This window comes from Scophthalmus maximus, chromosome 3 (genome assembly GCF_022379125.1).
Source record: "Scophthalmus maximus strain ysfricsl-2021 chromosome 3, ASM2237912v1, whole genome shotgun sequence".
NCBI lineage: Eukaryota > Metazoa > Chordata > Actinopteri > Pleuronectiformes > Scophthalmidae > Scophthalmus > Scophthalmus maximus.
The window spans coordinates 7,305,543-7,325,000 of NC_061517.1; the positions used below are offsets into that span (position 1 = coordinate 7,305,543).

General features: G+C 43.9%; 2 protein-coding genes across 5 annotated transcripts in view; one reads left to right on the forward strand and one right to left on the reverse strand.

Moving 5' to 3' along the window:
• itpr3 (inositol 1,4,5-trisphosphate receptor, type 3) overlaps positions 1-4,853 on the reverse strand; it is a 40,841-nt gene extending 35,988 nt beyond the window's left edge. For all 4 annotated transcript variants that reach the window (XM_047331012.1, XM_047331010.1, XM_047331011.1 and 1 more), the window contains exon 1: positions 4,595-4,853. In XM_047331012.1, coding sequence (XP_047186968.1) covers positions 4,595-4,686 — 92 coding nt within the window. In that variant the 5' untranslated portion in view covers positions 4,687-4,853. The remainder of the gene's footprint in view (positions 1-4,594) is intronic.
• Positions 4,854-12,561: 7,708 nt separating this feature from the next.
• Positions 12,562-19,247, forward strand: gpr37l1b (G protein-coupled receptor 37 like 1b). The gene is made up of 4 exons (XM_035646251.2): positions 12,562-13,784; positions 15,543-15,851; positions 16,044-16,415; positions 16,591-19,247. The coding sequence occupies exons 1-4, from the start codon at positions 13,074-13,076 to the stop codon at positions 16,762-16,764; spliced, it is 1,566 nt and encodes a 521-aa protein (XP_035502144.2). The 5' UTR covers positions 12,562-13,073; the 3' UTR covers positions 16,765-19,247.
• The last annotated feature ends 211 nt before the right edge of the window (positions 19,248-19,458 follow it).

Here is a 19,458-nt window from a genome sequence, read left to right on the forward strand (position 1 = left end):
AGGTAAAGCTCAAACTGGGATAGTGTGGCTTTTTTCTCATAGTTTCCAGCAGCTGCAGATGATTCTGTGCTTTTTAAGGTTTTTTAAAGTCGCACAGATCCACCAGGACACTCTGAAGAAGAGATGTGGTATCTCCTGGATCAGCCCGACCCTCTGTCCAGATGCACACCAAAATGTAATGAATAAAAATCCAGACGGGATGAAGAACTCAGGCCCTGTTCACACCCGCATTAACATGTGTCTTGTGTTAACTGATCACGAGTGGAGAAGGCGACGTCGTCTCGGCCCTTTTCAAAGTGTCTGACCGAACATTTTAAAGTTTTTTTGATTACACGGATTATGTGAGTGTGTGTGTGTGTGTGTGTGTGTGAGGCAGCTGTTTTCACTGAGACAGTGAAAGTCAACGATCGAAGTGAAAGGCCGCAGAGAAACTGTAAAGGTCCAGATCGAGTCACACGCAGACAAGACCACAGCACAGGAAAAACCCTCACTCACACACACACACACACACTGGCACAATGGAAATCTCTCTTGGACATACTTTGTACCACTTCCTTTTTCCTGCCATACAATTAGTGGCTGCTGCCACTGTGTGTGTGTGTGTGTGTGTGTGTGTGTGTGTGTGTGTGTGTGTGTGTGTGTGTGTGTGTGTGTGTGTGTGTGTGTCTGTGTGTGTGGTTGTTTCCTAGACAGCACAGTCATTTTCTTGCTGCAGATATTCACTGACAAGAAGAAAAAAACATTTTTCTTAAGAACTGGAAATTTACTGTTTCTATTTCCACATCTCCTTTTTGAATGAAGACGAGAATTAAAGGATTCAAGTTGAAAACTAGAATCACTGGGGTTTTCGCAGACATGGGAACGATGAGGTGAAAACACGGTGCGTTCACGGAGGAATGATAAGACGTGTGCTCATGAGACGAGTTCAGGGAAATAAAGTATGGACTGTTTCACTGTCAGAAACATAAAAAAGAAAAAAAAGAAAACATTTTCAGATTTTTCAAAAACCACGAACACTGAAAATCAAGTGGAACAAAGTGAAAAAACGGCTTGGGTTGTTTTGTTTTGGTGTCATTTGTATCTTTTACTTTCTCCTGCAAAACAATGTAACACTAGGGATCAATACCAATGCCCAGTATAAAAAAAAATTAAAATGAATAAAGACCTCAATGTCATCATCGGTTGTTGGTACTGAGAAATGAAGATAACAAAGTAACACATTTTATCTCAACAACATTTCTGATTAAGACTTTAATCTATGATGCATCACCGTTCAGACCAGATCTCTCTCCGTCTCGGAGTATGCACACGTCACAATGTCGGGTGAAAGTAAAACGTTGAAAAAGTGTAGTCACACTGCAGTTAAGTCGATTCTGACCATACTCGTTGCCACAAGTGCAACAAGTTGGTTGCATGATAGGAACGGAAAGACGAGTGCGAAGTCCATCACATGAAGACAGAGAGACGCACAGTTTATTCCACAGCCTCGCTCAGAGTTCATCTGACGCTGCCCCAGGTAGTTTAGCCTCTGTAGGATAAGAGTTGACTGAATGACACCAGTGTTCATATATTCAACCTGAACAGTTCATAAAGTCACAGATACAGTTCAGTGAAGGGAGGAGGAGGAGGAGGAAGAGGAGGAGGAGCGGCTGCAGGCGAAGAAATGCTCCTGCATTCAGTGTTTAACTTCAAACCAAAGAATGAGAGAGGTTGAATGTTATCAGAACAATACAGCTTCTGTACTTATACTTAGACAAACATCTGTTCAAGGTGGAGCTCTTATAATTCTTAGATAATGCTCATTATATTATTGCTTAGATAATGTATCGGTGTGAAGAGTGATATTGTTAAAATCTTGACGACACACATCCCTGTGTACCACACGCAGGCCTCAGACGCCTCTCTGCGGCCTCAACAAACAGGTTGATTCCTGTGAAGCTCCAGTTGAAAACTATATATTAAAAAAAAATTCTGATTCACTGTAACGTTTTTCAGCTTTGAAACAATAAATCGCACAAAGAGTCTCAAGTGCTGCTCGAGTCCCAGAGAGCAGTGACTCCCAATCTGAGGGTCCAGTGCCATTCTCCAGTTATTTACAGGAATGAGAAAAATATTCTGCGACACAGATTCAGGTATATTATGAATTTTTCTGTTTTTTGTTTTGTAACCACGGCTCGAGATGCTGCACCGTTCGGCGCGGCGACAGCATCGAACACAGCAAAACTGCATCCTGGTCATCAGAGACTTAACCAGTGGAGCTAAACAATATCATTTTCAGGTGGTTCATCCTCTGGTGAGCAGATATGTTCAAATGAAATCTACTGGAAATGTAATAGGTGAGTATCCAGATACATAAGGCTAAACAGAAAGAACAACGGCTGGTATTAAAAGTCTTTTTAGTTGACCTATGAGCTTCCTGGAGTCTGATTGGAGCTGAATAAATAAACCCACCTAGTTTCTCAGGGGTGCACATTATTGTGTCCAGGCCTTCTTATAACAGTCGGTCAGTGTCTCTGCAGTTTCACTGCGGCTCTTATCACACTGTGGTATTTGATCTGCTCTGTGGAATCACTGTGTTTCTCATTATCGTCTGTGATGTTGCGACTGAAACGCTGTGGACGGTGACTCTGTGGTCACCCTGTGGTTAATTATTATACATAAAGTATCTGGGGTGGTTCTTTTTATCCATGACTCACGTTTGAGCCCCGTGTTCAGATTATTGTGATTTAAGTTTGAATTAAAAGAGCGACTGTTTCTACACGCTCAAGTGACCCTACGTTCTCACCCCTGTCTACTCGTATGTTTGTCTATTTGTTTGCTTGTCAGCAGGATTTTACAAAAACTGCAGAACAGATTTCTGTGAAACTTGATGGAAGGACGGAACATGACAAACCATGACATTTTGGCGTGGCTCTTTTCTTTAACATTGTAAGATGAGGACTGGATCTTGATCTTGATGAGAAATAATCAGCCATATTTAGGGGACCGATAGCTATGAGTTTGTGAGATCCGTGTGGATCTGCTGTAAATAAAAGTCTGCATGTAGTGGATTTAAATGTCGTTTCATGGGGACACTGTTGGGCCTTGGCGGAGTTCTTTTTTTCTCTCCTTCTGTCAGACTGTGTGGATCAAACATCAGTACCACTTGTGTTCTGAGGTCCAACTGTCGAACGCCTGTTACTTTTAGAGTCTGGCTCTGATTCTGCATCATTATCTCATTTTACTTTTCTTTGATCAGCTTCACATTTGAAAAGTGAAGCTAATTTTGCTCAAAGCTCGAATTAAAACATGACGTTGGCTGCACCAGCACTAATGAAGAACTGACTGAATGTGGTTCATACACATTTTTTTTTTTAAACTTTAATTATTTACTCAAAATACCAGAGAATGCCACCACACGTGTTCAGTTACATTCTTCCTATTTAGAGTCACGACTCTGGTTCACAGCCTCGATCCCTTGCTCCAAGTATGGAAGTGTCTATGAGCAAACTACGCCAGACCAGAGGCCAACTGGATGGTCGAGCTAAATAAATGCAGCCATCAGAAAAATACATCAAGAAAAAACTAAATATCAGGTGAGAAAGTAAGTTGAATTAATCATGAACCTATTAAATGACTGATCTGATAGTGAGAGTTAATCAAAGATCAGGGATCCGCTTCCGGTTGTGGAGCTCTGGAAACGCGTGGTTTCGTTAGACGAGCTGGGAGACATTAAGTTTAAATAAGATGGAGCCAAACGTGAAACCAACAACCGACTCCGAATCGAAAGACTTTACATGACTAAATCTGTTTGCCTGCCTCAGTCACGTTAAAGGCTGCCTATCGCAAAACTCTCTACAACTCAATGATGACCAGTCTGAGGTGACAGTCGCTGGTCCCACTTCATAATGACTTTCTTCCCTTGACCAGAAACATGAAGCAGTCTGCAGGAAAACATTTCAGATCTTTCTTTTGACAACAACAACAAAAATCTGACCATTTGTCTCCTCCTACCGAACTGAACGCTGGCATCAGTCAGGGCTCCCTCCACCTGCTGCTCAGACAAATAGGAACACATTACTCCTGTGCTCACCAACTTTCTGCCTGTTAAATTCCACATTGAATTTAAAGATCTACTCATCACCATCACTCTAAGAGCAATAAAACCACATCAACAACATACTAACACCCTGTGATCCTGGACGTTCTCTTCTGTGAATGGAGCTCTGCGGGTTATTTGACGGACCGTTCTATTATATATAAATAAACTTTATTATATATAAATATTTTATTTTATGTATAATACAACTTTATTTTTGCAGCACTTTTTTATATATAAACAATTTATGAATGAATGAAGTGTACCCGCACACTGTCAAGGACAGTTGACAGTGTGTGTGTGTGTGTGTGTGTGTGTGTGTGTGTGTGTGTGAGTGTGTGTGTGTGTGTGTGTGTGTGTGTGTGAGTGTGTGTGTGTGTGTGAGCACATATAATCATTGCACCTTTAGCCACTGAGCTTTGGCGTCACATTAATAATTAACGACTTTTAAGTTTGTTGTTTTATTTTCGTGTAACTTTTCGTCGGTCAGCTGGGGGGGGGGGGGCAGCGACTCACCCCAGGGTGCTGATGAAGCCGTTGACGGAGCCTTCGGCGTAAAGAGACACGATATCTCCGATGTGGAGGAAACTGGAGGCAGAGTCCGACATCCTGCAGCCGATCCCGGATCCTCCGACGGCGGAGAGACTGAGGTGTCCGCCTGTCTGTCTGTCCTCCTGTCTGTCTGTCTGTCCTCCTGTCTGTCTGTCCTCCTGTCTGTCTGTCCTTCTGTCTGTCTGTCCTTCTGTCTGTCTGTCCTCCTGTCTGTCCTCCTTCGGTGTCCTCCTGTCTGTCTGTCCTCCTGTCTGTCTGTCCTCCTGTCTGTCCTCCTTCGGTGTCCTCCTGTCTGTCTGTCCTCCTGTCTGTCTGTCCTCCTGTCTGTCCTCCTTCGGTGTCCTCCTGTCTGTCTGTCCTCCTGTCTGTCTGTCCTCCTGTCTGCCGGTGTCCTCCTGTCTGTCTGTCTCTCCTCCTGTCTGTCAGCCCTCCTGTCTGTCTTCCTGTCTGTCCTCCCTCGGTGTCCTCCTGTCTGCCGGTGTCCTCCTGTCTGTCTGTCCTCCTGTCTGTCCTCCTGTCTGTCTGTCCTGTCTGCCGGTGTCCTCCTGTCTGTCTGCCCTCCTGTCTGTCTTCCTGTCTGTCCTCCCTCGGTGTCCTCCTGTCTGCCGGTGTCCTCCTGTCTGTCTGTCCTCCTGTCTGTCCTCCTGTCTGTCTGTCCTGTCTGCCGGTGTCCTCCTGTCTGTCTGCCCTCCTGTCTGTCTTCCTGTCTGTCCTCCCTCGGTGTCCTCCTGTCTGCCGGTGTCCTCCTGTCTGTCTGTCTGCCCTCCTGTCTGTCTTCCTGTCTGTCCTCCCTCTGTGTCCTCCTGTCTGCCGGTGTCCTCCTGTCTGTCTGTCCTCCTGTCTGTCTGTCTGTCCTCCTGTCTGTCCCTCCGAGGAACTCAAAGTTCAGCTTCACCTGCGGCGGCGGCGCAGCTGCGGAGAGTTGCTCTTCTTCTGTGGAGGACAGACACACAAGTGCACAAAGCTCTCGACGACATGTGCTGCACGAGCACAACACAGACCCTCCGAGTGTGTGTCCGTCCGTGTACGGGAGGAGTACAGACGCTCTCCCTCTCCCTCCTTCTCCCCACGCGCCGTCAGAGTGTGTGAGTGTGTGTGTGTGTGTGTGTGTGTGTGCGCGGGGGCGCGCGCGCTCACGCCAAGACTCTTGTAATAAAAACCAGGAAGTGAGTCGAAGTGTTGATAAGGCTGATAGACAGCTTCAAGAAGGAACAACTGCCGCGGACACACGCACACACACACACGTACACACACACACACACGCACACACACACGTACACGCACACACACACACACGCACACACACACAAAAGCTGCAACCACGCAGATCATGTCACACAAGCAGAGCAGCGTGCACGGGCACGTTACCTTTGTCAGAAAAAGAAAACGTTCCTCAAGGTGTACTTACATGTTTTTTTCCCTCTTGGTTTTCATCAACAAGTAAATGTTGAATATTTCTAGCTCAGATGATGCAACCTTTTTTTTTATCAGAAGTTCAATTTTTTTAAACTTAAGCTCCCCCACAATAATCATATGTGGATAACTATCTTTTATTCTGTTTGATGTTTTTAATCTGTTAAGTATTTATTTTTTGTTGTATTTTTCATTTTATATGACGATGAATGTCAATGAAACATTGAACTACAATGAGACTGTATTGTAGTAATGAATTCACAATTTTCTTTCCAGTTCATATTGTATATAGATTTAACGACACTGTTGTTTATATTGTAGTTTATTGATTCCAGTAAAATGATGTGATTTGTGATGTTCTCTCTTAATTTTTAGAATTAAGAGCTGAGAAAAGGTGTAATTGTATCTGTTAAGTTTTTGTTTTGTGTTTTTATATAAAACCATCAGTCAGGTTTCTCTTCTGATATAACAGAAACTGTGACGACAGCTTCACTGCGACAAGAACCTGCAGCTGTCGAAGATGAGAGATGTGGAAGTTTGTGGGTTTTTTAGTAGGAAACCACAACTTTGATGAGAATGTGTGAAAACAGGGCCAGTGTTTACCCAGCAGACAGCACAGCGATGGAAAGTAACTTATTACACTTACTCATGTACTACACTTAATTTGAATTTTGGGGTTCTTGAGAATAAATTTCACTTTAAATTTCCACTTATGCTGCTTCATACTTCTGCTCAAACACACGTCACTGTGAAATATTGTGAGACTCCACTACATACAGTATATGTTTGAAACTATATGGTTACCATTTACTGTGCAGGTTCGGGTTTTAGAAATATTAACTAAACAACATGATGCATTTATTTTGACCAGCTACATTACAGAAATGTTAACCAACTTGTGAATGCATGAATAATATCCCTCCAATAATTTAATGTATTATATATACACTCCCCCTTTATGGAGGGTTTAATAATATTACACAATATTATACAAATGTGAACAACAATCAAAGTAACAAAGTAACAATGGTTTTACTTGTGATACTTTAGGTCCAATTTTCTGAACGTATTATTTTGTATGCAGAACTTTTACATTGAGGTATTGTTACTTTTACTCAAGTTAAAGAAGAGCTGCATCACTGCCGATGTGTAGACTGTGTGTGAGTGAATGAGTGTGTGCGTGTGTCTCGTGCTGACTAGACTTCCTGTTGTAGCCGTTAAAGCAGCAGGTTATTACTCACAGAAGAAGAACCACTGGTGGGTTGAGACTCACTGGGCTCCATGAGCTGCCTCCTCCTGCTAGTTGTTGTTGTTTGGTCACAGAGACGGACACACACACACACACACACACACACACACACACGTACAGGGCGGTGGTGGCAGTGGCCTTTTCCAGCAGTATAAAAAACAATTGCTGCGTGACTGTGTGATTAAAGGTTTCAGTTTCTTTTAGCAAGCGAACTTGAGCTGAATGGTCTCAGAAAAAAAGACCAATGAAAGAAAGTCTGAATGACAGATTACACTTAGTTACACCGTAGCAATGTTTAATGTTAAAACTCTCATCTCATCAGGCAGAATAACCTGATGAGATGAGTTTAACCTGTAAAGAGTAGAGGATGAACAATAACACAACTGTGTGTGTGTGTGTGTGTGTGTGATTTCCATGGTGACTGTGGGCAGTCTGAAGGTCTGTGGTCTCCGTGGCGATCGATAAAATGGCCAACAGTGCATTTGTTTGTGGGGAGGTGTAAAACTTCCGTCGGGCTTATAAATACAAAGTACTGTGTCAATGACCATGTAAAAATGTGTGTATGTGTGTGTGTGTGTGTGTGTGTGACATAGTTGTGTCTACCTTTTGAAGTAATGTGGACTCAGTGGATGGACTAATTTAGAAAAAGACAGCTGGCTAAATAGGGAGAAGATCTTCAGAAAGAAAAAAAAGGGGGGGGGGGGGGGGGGGGTTGGCGAGATTTTCCATCTGAACCTGAAAATCAGCCACATGCCGGACGGGGTCATTTAACTGGAACAAAGCAACGTAGAAGATGAGGATTAAAAAAAAGGTCAGAGTCAAAATTAAACACTCGATAAGGAGTCAGACAAAGATTGGTCATTACTCCCAAAACTACTTTCTATTTGTTTGGCTGGTAATACACCAATAATCATGATGGATGCACATGCATAACTTGCACATGCATAACCTGCACTATATATATATATATATATATATATATATATATATATATATATATATATATATATATATATATATTTAAAGAAACAGCAGTTCATACTGTACTTTTTCTGTCATCAGTTTGTTGCTGTTGTTTTAAGAAAGTCAGCGAACAGGTAGAGCACCTGTAATCAGGACCAGAGCTACTGGTTGGCCAACATCAGTCAGCAGGACAGGAAGCGAGCACACCGGGGTAATTCACATTAGTTCAAAATCAGCCGAAATTAGACAAGCTTAACTCAATATTAGCAGGGCTAAGCTACTAGCAATCCAACGTGTAGCAGGAGAAGAAGCCAACACATCACTTGTAAGGACACTGACGTTAGTCCCACATCAGCTGACAGAAGATGAAGTTGACATAACATCGGCAGGGCTAATGAGAGAGCGCGAGCTAAAGGGACCTAACATTGGCCAACTTGCGATCCAACACGAGCAGCAGGACAGGAAGCAAACGTATTACCTGTACTGTTGTACCACTCCTTACCATTCTCTAAGAGAAGAGAAGAAGAGTTAAAACTGGCTTTGCTTTTCCATTCTATAACAATGACTGTGTATATAGCTGGAAGACTTGCCAGCTCCAAAAGTGAAGCCAAATCATCTTGATTGCCCCCTAGTGGCTGGCCACAGTATAGTTCATAAACCCCTCAATGCAAATGGGAAATGGACCAAAAGTGTTCTTGTTGTTTTAATTAGTTATTTGATGCTATAACAATGGGCCGAGACGTCATGATTGACAGCTGAGTGTAACTGTGACTTACAAGCAGCATCTTTCAACTGATGCAGAGGAAGAGGGTGCGACAAGATGAAGTAATTAAGGAAGCCGCAGTCAAACCTTGTTTTTTTTTTAAAAGATGGAAACATAATTGAAGTTTGTTTCATGTTTTCGTTCAAGTCTTCTCGTAGTTCCACACAGTGCTGATGTTTCTGTCTGCTGCTATTTTTGTCTCGGACCAAATTCAGATCTTCTGGTTTAGGTAAGAAACACTCCAGGCTCCGTGATGTCTCTGTGAGGACACACAAAGCAGGCCTATCTTCCCAAACCAGTGGAGCCTGGATTTGTGTCTCCACGATCAACGACACGTCAAGAACGATGGAAACACATTGCACAAAGTTCGACGTTCGGATTGTGTATGAATGTGGGTTGAATCAGATTGTGCGCTCTGAGTTTTGAGGTGGTGTTTGAGCTGCAGTGTGACACTTCGCTCCAAACCAAACACGACTGACCGCTCCGGGAGATTTAGGCTGGATTTAAGAGAATTTCATGCTCAGTTGTTTAACACCAACAGTTTCCACAGACTTTCTCTCCCATATAAGGTGTGTGTGTGTGTGCGTGTGTGTGTGTGTGTGTGTGTGTGCGTGTGTGCGTGTGTGCGTGTGTCCGCTGACCCATGCTGCCCTGCGTGTCTTTCCACTGGAGAGACTGACAACCTTATATAGAGCTGCAGGAGCAGAGCGGACTGAGCTGGACAGTGTGTCCACTTTTGACTGTCCACTCACCTGATGAGACTGTAACACCTGTCAGTAACCACGCCAGATCATAATGAAGCACTTCACACAGCAGCAGTACTAGTTCACAGTGTGAGCGCGTGTTAAACTGTGATTTTTGTGAGGTGAGGTTTGGTACGGGCAGGGGAGAAAGTAGAACCGGTAAAAAGTGAAGACGCTGTGTGTTGTGACCTGTCCACAGAAACACAAGATGTTGCTGAGATTTCTAACTCAAAGTGTGGAATGGTTCTGGCACTTAATCGATGTATCAATACCATCAGTCCACTTATTAGCTCTGCCAAGGAGTTTATGTTTTCACCCATCTTATGTTCGTTCGCTTTTCAGCAGGATTTCCCAAAAACTGATCAACAGATTTCCATGAAATTTAGTTGGAGAATGAGACATGGGTCTTTCATTACATTGTGGCCTGGATCCAGACAAGGGGGTGGATCCAGGAATGATTTTTAACTTTGTGGCATTTTCTTTTATATTTTCACGGGGAACAATTCATGGTTCTTGATGAAAACTAATGCAGATATTATTGGATTTGAACAGTTGAAACATGCTATAATAATCCACATGGTGAATCCTAAAAAAAAGAGAAAGTTATGATTCTCCAGAGAAAAGAATATCTGTTAAAAACAATAAAGTAGCTTTACTGGAGCTGGACTCGGCCTCTTTGTTAACTGTGATTTCACTGTAGAAACTGAGGATCTGCGTGGAACGGTTCACCTGGTCACTGGGCTGATCCTCCTGCTGTGACCACCTCAGATAGTTAATCAAGTCAAAGAAGAGTAGGTTTCACAAGTCGTAGTTTTTGGTGGTGTTGGGCAGCTTGTGACAAGCGATGCAGTTTTTCCGATTCATCCTCTGCAATTGAAAATATGTTTGCGATAGATTTAATTTCCATTGAGTCAATAGTCTTCAAGGTGCAAGTTCCAATAGATGATTATTGTTGATTATACTCTGCTTTCTTTGGACACTGTTACATTTACTGAACGGTGACACACTGACATTCACATAATTCAGACAAGCAGCCACAAGTCCTGCGAAGCTGACAGATGAGGAAAGATCTTGAGTGAGTCAGCAGAGGGTTTGCTCTTCCCAATTCAGCCTGTTCACACAATAAACGGTTATGTGCATTAATGATATTAAACTTAATCTCCCAGAGACTCATGGAAATCCACTTTTCCACTGTTTAACTGGGTCAGAGGTGTGGTGGCAGCAGTCTGCACAGTAATCCACTGCGACCACTGGTGGACCCTGAGGCCAGGTACGGAGTTGTTCAGTCAGAGTGAGTCAGACACGGAAGCTCAGTTTTACGCTTTCTGGAAACGTAATGGCTTTTTTTTTTCACGGAGGAAAGATTTCTGACGAGTATAAACGAGTTTAAACTTGGGGAATAAATAATCTCACTGAGTGTCCTGTGTGTGTGTGTGATGGCACATTGATAACGTGGCCTTTGTAAATCCTGAGTCTGAAGTTGTGATCAGGTGAAAGTCAAAGTTCTCGTTATGTTCTCTATATTTACGTCCTATTATATTCATTGATTTACTTGAAAGTGGAAGATCTGTTAGAACAGACAAAAAAAAAAGAAGAGGAAAATAGTCGGGTGGTGATCGCATCAACTCTGACCTCTAACTAAAGACTCAGAGGAACTGATGAAAACCAAACTGATCAGAAACATGAACACTTGAACATACATCGGTGTGATAAGAACTACCTAAAATGACAGAAAGCATCTTTGGAAACATTACTTTGCCTTTTTAGTTTGGTATATATCCCATCTGCTAACGTGAAGGGGGCGGGTTTAGGATCTATACAGTAGACAGACACCAGGGGGCCACCCAGGTGACTTGGCTTCACTTTTTTTTAAGCAGCCATATCTATCCATCTTAATTTACGGTCTATGATTTTAGCAAAAGAGCAACATCGAACTCCAGTGGCGAAAAGCTGAACTGTAGGTCTGTGATAATGCAGTGTCTTACTAGAAACATTGACTAAAATAAATATTAAGACTTATTATTAATTGACCCTTCACTCAACAGCATATTCACATTCTATTCTGAGTATTTATTGAAAACATGGTTTAAAACTGTGACTCATATCAACTTTGAACCTTAAACCTTTACTGAAAATAATATTTTTTATATTGCGCAAGTACAAGAACACATACACGCACATAGACAAACTGAAAAAAAGAAAATTGTTGGACCAACTTTTTTTTAAATTACTACAGTTGGTAACACACAAATCATTTTTTTATCACTTAAGTTAACAATATACCTTCATAACTTTAATGTGAATCAACTTAATTCATTATTGTGTTGAACAATTTTATTTTTTCAGTGCAGTTCCCAGTAAGACTGCCACCAGGGGGCAGCAGAACATTGAGTGTGTGTTTGTGCCGCGTCTTCAGATGTTTAAGAGGACATTTTGACTGGAAGTGCATTATCTCAATGAGTGTCCTCAAAACTATAGAAAGACACAAAATGTTTTCTGCCATTTTCCTGTAATTTGTATTTTATCGTTTATTGTATCAAAATGAAATTCATAAATTTAAATATATTTGTAATGTCATGATTGAATTGCATTATCCTCTGTGCTTTGGCATTTCGGTTCACTCAACATGCATGCAAATAATGATTATTGAAATTGACAATATTGAATTGAGGGAGAAAGAGAGAGCGAAAGAAAGTGCACTTGCATGATTGTGCAGACAAATGTGAGTCAGTGAGTGTGTGCCAACCTTGTTTGTATGCTTGTGTTTGAAGGCCTGGGAGTGTGTGCATGTGTGCGTGCGTGTGTGTCCTGACAAAGGCTCCATCCAGCCATACTGCAGAGGGCTGCTTGTTACCAGAGACCCTCGGAGCTCCAAGACGCCCAGTCTCTCTGCCGCCGGCAGCACGGACACAGGAGCCCCTAACACGGACCCTCATCCTGCTGCCCCCCCCCACCGCCGGCCCTCCTCCTGGAGCTCCACTTCACCTGGTTGGATTATTAATGGACAGGAATAACAGAGCTGAGTTTTAAAGTGGGAAAGTTTGGATTACTGGGAGTTTAAAAAGAGACGCCTGAAAAGAGAAGAGAAGAGAGTCCTTCTCCGGACGACAGGTTTACTAAAAAATCTAGTAAATCTGCAATTGTCAATGATATTGCACAAAGTATTGTTTTTTTCTGCATTTTCCAGTGTTTCAAAAGGTTCTGGGAAAACGTTTCAGAAAAACTGAGTGAATTTTATTGGAGCTTTGCACCAAATTTATCGTCAAGCGTGAAAACATCTGGTTGGATTCCTTCACATTTAAAATCTGCGTCATGGCTCGGTCTGTCGGCTTGTGGCTGTGTCTGTACCTGCCACTGCTCTTCACGGATGCAAAGACTGTCGGGCAACAGGACAGTCAGCGTGAGACCCTTGACAAACCCTTTTCTCGTGTTAAACTCGAACCCGTTTTGACCAACAAGCAGGTCAAAGCTCGGGACGACACCTACAGCCCAGACCAAAGCCTCCCCCTCCCCGAGATGCTGGATTTAGATGTGGAGCAGCGCCGCCGTCTGTCCCGTGGCTCTGATGACGAGGAGCAACAGTCCACATTCAGCCAGTCGTTTGAGAATGACTCTGTGACGACGCCGCAGGCCACCGAGTTCAACAACGTGACAAATGTAGCAGCGGAGGGGGATGGTAATGATGTTGATGATGCAAATCTCCATGGAAACACCTCCAGCTCCGACGACACCCCGGGACTCTTCAACCCGTTCTACCCACTGGTCGAGAGCTCGTACGCAGCCTATGCTGTCCTGTTCCTGGCGGGCCTGGTGCTGGCGGTGGGTGTGGTGGGAAACATGGCGGTGATGTGCATCGTCTGGAACAACTACTACATGAGGTCTGCCTGGAACTACCTGCTGGCCAGCATGGCCTTCTGGGACTTCTTGGTGCTGGTGCTCTGCCTCCCCGTGGTTGTCGTAAACCAGCTCTCCCATAGGAGGATCCTGGGTGACATCACCTGCCGCATGGTGCCGTATATGGAGGTGGGTGGGGCTCATTTTGAGGTGGGAGGGAGTCAGTGTGAAGGCTCGAAAAACGTTTCTTAAAGTTTTGTCATTTAAATATAACATCTGGCCCTGAAGGTGGCGCCAGAGGAAACTGCACAGTATGTCAAAAGGTAAAGGGTCCATCCTCTGAGGAGCATGAAGGTGTTTAAATTAAATTTTAATATAATTCTGCAGTAAGACTTTTGTCCTTATAGTGGCGCTGGAGGAAAGGTCAGGGGTCAATTTGGGGTGAGTGGGGGGAGCATCATTAAAACCCATTTACAACTGGTGTCAACATGCAATCTGTGTCAAACTGTATTCGTCCCCGAACGAAGATCATAGTTCAGTCTTAACTGCTTTTGTTTGCCACAAAATGCCAGTGTCGATCAGTGGAGTAGCATTAAACACGCATTATGTTCATTAGCATGTTGGGTTCAAAATGAAAGAAATCAGGCGTTTGCTCGTCGTGACTTTGCTCCATAGCGCCACCATTAGTCAAAAACTCCATAGGACTGAAACTGACCAGTCTGTGTTATTTGGCATGAGTTGGTTTTTAAGAGTAGTTTGAGATTTCCGTTTGGAAACCAAACTGCCTTCGGCAGAGACTGAAGCTGCACTTCACTGAGTCAGTTGCCATGGTAACCAGTTACAAGGGCCACGGGAATGTCCAGCTGCTGCTTTCATGGCTTGACAGAAACAAATTTGGGGTGAAAATGTGAATGTATGGTTTGTAACCCTGTCTCTGGCGGCCATATTGGGGATCCTCATCTCTGAGAACAGCTGATCATCGCTGTGTCTCAGTTTGGATACTTCAGTTTGTAAACTCTCCTGAAGTGCACTTTGTAAATATTTACTTACTAACTGGTTTAGTGTTTTTTTTCTTTCTTGTGCGTGTCCCGTGCTTCACATGACGGTGAAATGAAGCCGCCATCGGTGCTGACGAGGTGTCCTCCTACCTCTGCTGCCACTTTAATAAGTTTGAAAATACTACTTTTTTCCCTCCTGTGCATCCATTGAGGGTGAAAAGTGTCCCCTCAACTTTTCGACAGTCGTGAGTGAACCAGTCGTTTACTTATAGAGCACTGCATGTTGACATATAGTATGAATGCACTTTTGCTCTCAAAGTAACGTGTGATTATGGAAGTACAAGAATTGAGACACGGGAAGTTTAGTCTCCAGATGATTTCCCGTGTGAATATTGTGAGCATGTGGAAAAGTTTTCGTCAACTCCACACAGATCAATAGATTAGCGTTCAGGGTTTTTAAGGTGATTGGGAGATGAATTTCTAAACCCGACAGCCCTGGTGTGAGTGTAAACATGGACAGGAGACGGGAGTGATGCTGTCAGGTTAAACAGTCCCGTCTCATCCATCACCTCTGTACATCGGGGAGGTTATGAGAGGTGACGAGGATGTCACAAGTACGACTGTGAAGCGCCTTTTACTGACTTCCTCCTGTAAGGCCATCAGCCAATGTACTGATCACTCTGCTATTCTCTGTTTCCGTTCAAGTCAGGTTGACCGCAGTGTAAATGCATCAAAGCAACCACCTCTGGAGGAAGTTATTGAGTTTAACTGTGGGAGCCATCTGTGGATCCACTCGCTAGCCGTCAACACATTTAACACACATTTAAAAGGGCAACATTCAAAGAAATTTCCAGTGTTTATTATAAACTCAAACAAGCTTACTTTGCTTTACTCACTGACGTATGTTGAAGCGCCAACGTTTTCCTCCTCTTCTTCCAAAACTCTGCAGGTCGTGTCTCTGGGCATCACCTCCTTCACCCTGTGCGCTCTGGGTATCGACCGTTTCCACGCCGCCACCTCCTCGTCCCAGCCGAAGGCTCGGCGGGTGGAGCGCTGCCGCTCGGTGCTGCTGAAGCTGCTGCTGGTGTGGCTCGCCGCCCTGCTGCTGTCCAGCCCCGAGATCTTCCTGTGGCAGCTCAGCCAGGCCGTGTCCCGCTCCAGTGGCCGGCTGGTGGACTCCTGCACCATCACCCCCTCCTCGCCTCTGTCCCTCTACCTGCCTGACTCCCTCCACTCCCTGCTGCTCAGGTATCACCAGGTGAGTTGCTCCTCAGTCCATTTTGTAGTACCTGACTACATTTTGACTCGCATGGCAACATGACCTGTGCCGTCACTGGGAGGAGCTAGATCAGTCTCGCTACATATCATGGTGTTTAAACTTACCACAAATTATTATTGTTTCTGTGTAAGGTAATCAGATTAATTCTGTTTCCGCCTTTCTCTGTTTCAGGGTCGTATGTGGTGGAGTTTCGGCTCCTACTTCTGCCTCCCCATCCTCTTCACCATCCTCTGCCAGATGGCCACCCGCAACGTCAACAGCGACTACAGCTCCGCCAAAAAGCAGCGTGACCACGAAGACCGCTCGTCCAATCAGAAGCGTCAGCAGCACCAGGCGGTAGAGCGGCAGCTAAACTGCACGCTGTTAGCTTTGGCCGTGGTGTACGGCATCTGCGCTCTGCCTGAACACGTCTGCAACATCACACTGGCCTACACGCACATCACCATCTCTGATGACACGGCTGCCATGCTGGCTCTGTTGCATCACTTCCTGTTGTTCTTCAAGTCATCGGTGACACCGGTGCTGCTGCTCTGTCTCTGTAAGGTAGGTCCTTTCACGGAGACGACACATTGATAAGGTGCTGAATGCTCAGCGCAACAACTCACGTTTCTAAAGCAAGACAAATGCTAATTTGGAATTCAGAGGTGCGAGTGAAAGTGACGTTTGGAACCGCCTTTAGAAACAAACGCTCACTCGCCTGCGTGTTGTTGTGTTTCAGGCTCTGGGTCAGGCCTTCAAGGACTGCTGCTGCTGCTGCTGTCAGGAGTGTCAGCCAAACACGACTCAAGGCTCGCCAGGCTCCGCCCAGGTCAAACTGAAAGCTGCCACTGAGACGTCCATCCTTTTTGACAAGGCTAAAGACACGTCGGCCATCTTGTCCATCTCTAGTTAGAGCCATGGATCCCACTTTAACCACCAGTCCAACATTTCCTCCTGCATAAATCAATCATCTCTTCTTCTCCTCCATCCTAAATGTTTGTTAACTGGTCCGTTTCCTTTCTCCTCCTTCATGTTGGCTGTGAACCCTTCTTTCCATCCTCATTCTCATCATCATCATCTTTCTCTTTGTTCTCTCCACCTCTTCCACAGTACCTTTGTATGATATTCTTCTAAATGGACAGTGTTCCCCCCTCCAGCTTCCTCTCTTTGCAGGAAATGAGATTTAATCTGTAGTGAGATTAGAAAAGTTGCTGTACTTGCACAACCAGCTGTTGTAAAAGCAGGAGCCTGTTTCAGGACTCTCCCCAGAGGGACTCGTCCCTCCAGCTCCCTGCTGTCATGTTTGTCAAGTGTGATGGAGAAAACAACAGATGCAGAATTGACAGAAGATCCTGGATGTCCTTTGTTTGTTGCACCTAAGACGTATGATGCAATGCTGAAGTTTAAATGTGTTGTATGGAGAAGTGGCGGCCTGAGTTAAGGCAGCAGTTTATATGCAAGTTAGCTCGTTGGAGATCCTGCTGCGATCTGATGCTGCTTGAGCCACAAGTGGGTCATTTGAATCTAATCAAACAGAAAAACTGATGTTAAAATACGGTGATTTATTACAGACAAAGGGAACACTGTTCTCAACTCATGTTTAAGTCCCAAAATTGGACATTTTGAAAAATATGCTGACACAATATGCTCATGTAAAATTGTATTGGCATGAATGTTGAAGTTACAGAGCACTCACACAGCCGCTGCAACAGAAACGCTGCTCGTTCACTCTGAATGTGGTGATGTCATGCGTTGCCGAACTGCATTGTGGTTCCGCTGCTTCCATTTGCTGGTGTTGCATGGCGGTAGAAGTTGATAAAAGCTCAGCTTTTCAAGCAGCAGCGCAGGCACCGACCAATCAAATCATGTCTATGCCAGTACAGGTCTTGTCTGACATCAAACATCGAAATGGAGTGATTGATTATTGAGGTGGGACTCACTTTTGATGTCCTTGGCAGGAAATTGTGATTGTTTGCGTTGCATTGTTGATGTTATCACGATCACGCCAGCACCCAACATCAGACACACCCACTAGCATGCGTTAATGCAACGTGTACTTGTGAGTGCACCATTACACTGTTGCCAAAGCTTTATTACACATTGAAAGAATAGTATAAAACGATCAACTTTTAATCATCTGCTGACTTTCAGCAAAAACGTACCAACAAAAGAACTATTGCTCAAATGCCCTTGGTAAACATTTCTTGGAGACACAGTTGCTGACAATGCGGAAAAAAATCCCCCTGGCTGAATCAAACCTCAGTCAGAAAAGTTGTTTTTAAACTTAACTGGCTGAGCAGATTGTGCAGTTGCAGCATATTTAAATACTTGTGGCTTTTATTTGTTTAAGACTCACTTACAGTGGTGTCGAAGGACCCATGTTGGGCCATGTTTTGATCTCATTGGGTTCCAGCAAAAAATTTCCATGAAATTCAAAAAGTCAGACTTGATGTCAGAAGCCAAATAGAATCAACTGAAATTGGCAGCAGCTCTCGTGGCTCCCGCAATAAGACTGACTGGATTTCGGAGAGCCACGTGATTTGGAGCTCAATCTAACGACCTCTGCACAAAGTGAAAGAGGTGAGTCAATTCTGTGACAGGAAGCAAATATGTCTGTTCCACGGTGAGAGATTATTAAAAGATGATCAACAGCCTCAAAGAAAGCTGATCTCATTCACCTTTCAGATTTTTGAATGATCCCATAAATCAAACCGGTAAACTGACGCCGAAGACACTTGCTAATGAGAAGTGCAGCCTCTAGTGGAGCTTCAGACCGAATACGAAAGGTTGGTTCGACTTTGTACGCCTCGTAGAAAAGACTGATAGACATGATAAGAATAACATTTAAGCTAGAATTATTCAACTACACTTCAGATTATTTCTGCCTCCAGAGCAGCTTTAGCTTCAGGAAATGTTCCCACATGTGGACGAGCAAACAACCACGAGAGCCAGGATTCAATCTCACTGGGATCTTCGACATGAATGTGAGGATATATCATGGTGTTGTTAAAGGTTTTGAAAGATATTTTGTTTACTTTAGTTATCTTCCTGCGAGGGATGTAGTGCTTCATTACACTTAAAGTCCAGTCAATGTTTGTAAAGATGCGGAAAGTGTTGAAGTAAACTGGGCAGGGAGGAGATATAAAGAGGATTTGAACAGGAATCGAACACCCTCAGCACTGAGGTGGTCTCTTTGTACAGGAAATGAAACTGTGCAGGATGTTGTGTATTAATATGTGTTTAGCTTATCAGTGCTTTCACTGTCAAACTCAAACAACTAGAACAAATGAAGAAACTGAAAATATGAATGTAGCCCATTTTAATGCTAGATGTTTGACTAATTACATCTTTGTATGAAGGGAAGTGAGATAGTAAAAAAAATGATGTCACAAGAAAGTCTTTGTCTCTGTAATTATCATTGCACGGTGTGTGTTCAGTGCATGTGTTCAGTGCGTGTGTTCAGTGTGTGTGTCCTTGGTGTGTGTTCATGGTGGGCCAGAGCCGACTGAGCCTTAGCGCCCCATACTGTCGGTCTGAACGTCGGCAGGTGAAAACCGCCCAGACTCACATTCATGTAACGAGCAGCTCATTCAAACTGATGCTCTAC

Excerpts from the sequence above, each read along its gene's own strand:
- gpr37l1b (XM_035646251.2), top strand. The coding sequence starts at position 13,074 with ATGGCTCGGTCTGTCGGCTTGTGGCTGTGTCTGTACCTGCCACTGCTC. Across the intron at positions 13,785-15,542 it reads GCATGGTGCCGTATATGGAG|GTCGTGTCTCTGGGCATCAC; the intron begins GTGGGTGGGGCT and ends AAAACTCTGCAG. Across the intron at positions 15,852-16,043 it reads TGCTGCTCAGGTATCACCAG|GGTCGTATGTGGTGGAGTTT; the intron begins GTGAGTTGCTCC and ends TCTCTGTTTCAG.